At 56.2% G+C, this 3,158-nt stretch overlaps 1 protein-coding gene across 1 annotated transcript; it reads right to left on the reverse strand.

Moving 5' to 3' along the window:
* Positions 1–1,431: 1,431 nt before the first annotated feature.
* On the reverse strand, positions 1,432–2,838 carry LOC119327514. The gene has a single exon (XM_037600616.1). The coding sequence runs from the start codon at positions 2,533–2,535 to the stop codon at positions 1,939–1,941; it is 597 nt and encodes a 198-aa protein (XP_037456513.1). The 5' UTR covers positions 2,536–2,838; the 3' UTR covers positions 1,432–1,938.
* Positions 2,839–3,158: the final 320 nt, after the last annotated feature.

Raw genomic sequence — 3,158 nt, forward strand, 5'->3', positions numbered from 1 at the left:
CCCACACCGACTGAGCAATTATAGCCCTCCAAAAAGGCCAAAGGCGCCAATGAAAACAAGTAGAAAAGGAAGAAACAAGTCAACAAATAAAGGGTTCCATCACAAAAAGCGGAACACCCTTTGCTTATCAGCAACGAAAAGACACGAGTAGGTGGCCCTTTGGCACGTAGCTAGTGGCGGACACCCGCCCATGCATGCATGCACGGCACTGCAGACCGCAGACAGACAGACACATCCACGCACGCACGCACGCACGCACGCACGCACCGGCGCACTCCCCCCGCCCACCGCACGTACGTCCCTGGCCGTTAGAAATCCATGGAAGCCTTCTCTTTTCCCACGAATATTTGGTGGGCTGGCATGAGGACAAGAGGATGCGTGCTCTTGTCACGTACCGAATCCGGTAGCCCTGAGGTGCATGATCGTCCCTAGGTGCGTGTCTCTGGCCGGAGAAGCTGCCGATCTCTGCTCTGTGTCCCTGGGAGTCGTGAGGCTCAGCGGCACAGTTCGTGGGTAGGATCATGCGTTTGGCGTAAGGATGTTTGTGAATTATGATGATGGCTTAGGTTTGGTTTGGTCCATACCATTTTGCATGCTTGTCCCTTGTTAGCTACCCTAGTTTTGTTGTTTACTCTAGTTGACAAAAATTGTCCAAACGGTGGTGAACAACTTCTTGTTAGGGCCAGCCAGACAGGGGTGAAGTTGCTCACGTTTGCGCGTCGTTCTGGCATGTGGTTAGGACTTAGGAAGCGATCTTCGTTGAGATCTCTGCCGGTTGCAAAGGTGTGTTGTGGAGACGGAGAGTAGTTCCCTGGCCACGTTCGGACGGTACAAAAACAGAGTACAGTCCAAGTACCGCAGGGCCGGCAGCTGCCATACGCTTGCACAGTGATATAGTAGCAGCTGAATGTGCTGCTCGCGTACTGGTCCAGACTCCAGACTCCGGAGTGAAGTAGAAGGGAAAATGTACGTATTTAACACGTATGGCACAAACTGTAGATGAACAGTTCCCGCGAGAAAATTTATACGTGACCTAGCAGTTGGGGAATCCATGGGCAAATCATTGTAGCCGGGTGGGTGACTGGAGAGGAGACTCGCCCAGATCTGGGGGACGGGCCGCGCGCTTTCCCGTCTCCAGATCCAGGCCTCCAGGGAGGGTTGCGGCGGCAACAAGACATGCTTTGGAAGCTCGCGTCAGGGTCAGCCCACTTTCCTCCCTCCCCGTCCTCCTCGCCGCCTGCCCAACTCTCTCTCTCTCTCTCTCTCTCTCTCTCTCTCTCTCTCTCTCTCTCTCTCATGCAAAAAAACAGAAGAGAAATTGATCACAATTGGTGTCTAACCGCTGTCATAAAATTCAGTGAATTCTAGAGAGAGGGAAAACAGACAGAGAGAGAGAGGCGGTGAATTCTGGAAGTTGAATTGAGCAGTTCATCCGCAGAAATAAACATGATCTGTCTATAATTCCAGGATGCTGAGGCAGAGCAAGAGCGAAACAAGTAGAGTACTTGTACAAAAGACGAAATGGAAGTAGAGTTTACAAGAGATTACAGTAGAGTTTTACACAATTCCCCGCGAGGGGATTGAGGCGGAAATACAGAGCAACTGGCGGCCCCACTCACGGGCGACTAATTCTGGCATGCAGAGCTAATTATTCCCAACTTTATGATTCCATTTCCATCCACGATCAGCTGCTTAATTTGCGCCATGATAGAGCGCGCGTGCGCAGGCGGGCGCGCGGCGGTGTATGTACAATTCCTTCGATTGTTCAGGCTCGACCTGCAATTCTGCATGCGGAGGAGAGAAAAGAGAGGTCCACTTCGCTTCCGCTTCTCTGGAGAGTTCCTTCGGCCAAGGCAATGCACGCACGCACGCATGCATGTGCCCTGCGCGGGGTGCTGAATTGCTGGAACGAGAGACAGAGAGACGCAGATGACTCGCTTACGTGCCTAGGGGCGCGGATGGCTCCACGGCGTGCGCCCGCATCTTCTTGGCCGGCGGCGGGCACTGCGGCACGGCCACGAACACGGTGACCAGGTCGTGCGGCACCGGGTAGAAGAGCCGCTGCTGCAGCGGCGCACGCTTCCTCGTCGGCGCCGGAGCCGACTTCCGCGGCGCCGGCGGGCACACAGTGGCCGGCAACAGCGCACTGTCAGCCGTCGTCGGCGTGGTGAAGCTGTTCTCGTCGCCGGCAGCGGTGCAGCCGTCTCGCGGACCAATTACTCCACCCGTGGCCAGCGGCGTGGCGAAGCCGACGTCGGCGCGGTCGTCTTGCTGCAGCGGCGCGATGGGCAGCATGGCCATGGAGCCGCTTGCTTTGGGCGTGACGCAGCCGGTGTCGGCGGCAGCGTCGTCGTCGTCGTCCACACCTCCTGCAGCGGCCGATCGCCCGCCGCTCGCCTTGGGTGTGACGCAGCCGGTGTCGGCAGCGTCATCGTCGACCGCCCCTGGCACTTGGGTGGCCCGGGCGCCGCTCACGGCCGTGTGGATCGGCCGGAGCGCCGCCAATTCAGAGATTTCGGCGGCGTCGAGACCCATGATATCTGGTGAGCGCGCGCAGATCCCACTGCTGCTGCTCTAGATCCTCTCTCAAGGATCCAAGAAATAGTTTATGCGAGAGGGAATTGCCCGAGGTGAGGTGGGGAGCTAGCCAAGCCGGTGGTGTGATGTGACTCTGCTTGCTTGCTTGTGTGTGGTCTTTTGTAGTAGCTTGAGAAAGGGAGGAGGCAGGCGTCGTGGAGGTGATGATGGAGAGGAGTAGGAGGAGGGGGAGTAGCTAAAAATAAGTAAAGGAGAAGCAAGCGAGGAGGAACAGAATTATATGCAGGCAACAAGCAAAAGGGCGGGCGCATGTTAAATAGATCATGAGAGAGAGAAGAGAGAGAGAAGGGGAGAGAGGGTGGCACAAATGATTGTGGGGGTGGTGAAACTCTTGGAACATGAGAGTTAGTAGATCGCATGCAGCCGCCTCCTAAAGCTTCCATCTTCCATCTCTCTCCCTCTCTCTCGTGGATCAGATCAGACGGATGGCGGCAGGCAGGCAGGCAGTAGGGGCCGGAGCATGCATTTTTCACTGCCCCAGGGTTAATTTCTCTGCACCCTGCCCCTGCCCTCTCCACCCCCCATTCCCTCCGTGCAAGATGCAACTACATTTTGTTTAA

The sequence above is a fragment of the Triticum dicoccoides genome, chromosome 7A (assembly GCF_002162155.2).
Source record: "Triticum dicoccoides isolate Atlit2015 ecotype Zavitan chromosome 7A, WEW_v2.0, whole genome shotgun sequence".
Lineage (NCBI taxonomy): Eukaryota > Viridiplantae > Streptophyta > Magnoliopsida > Poales > Poaceae > Triticum > Triticum dicoccoides.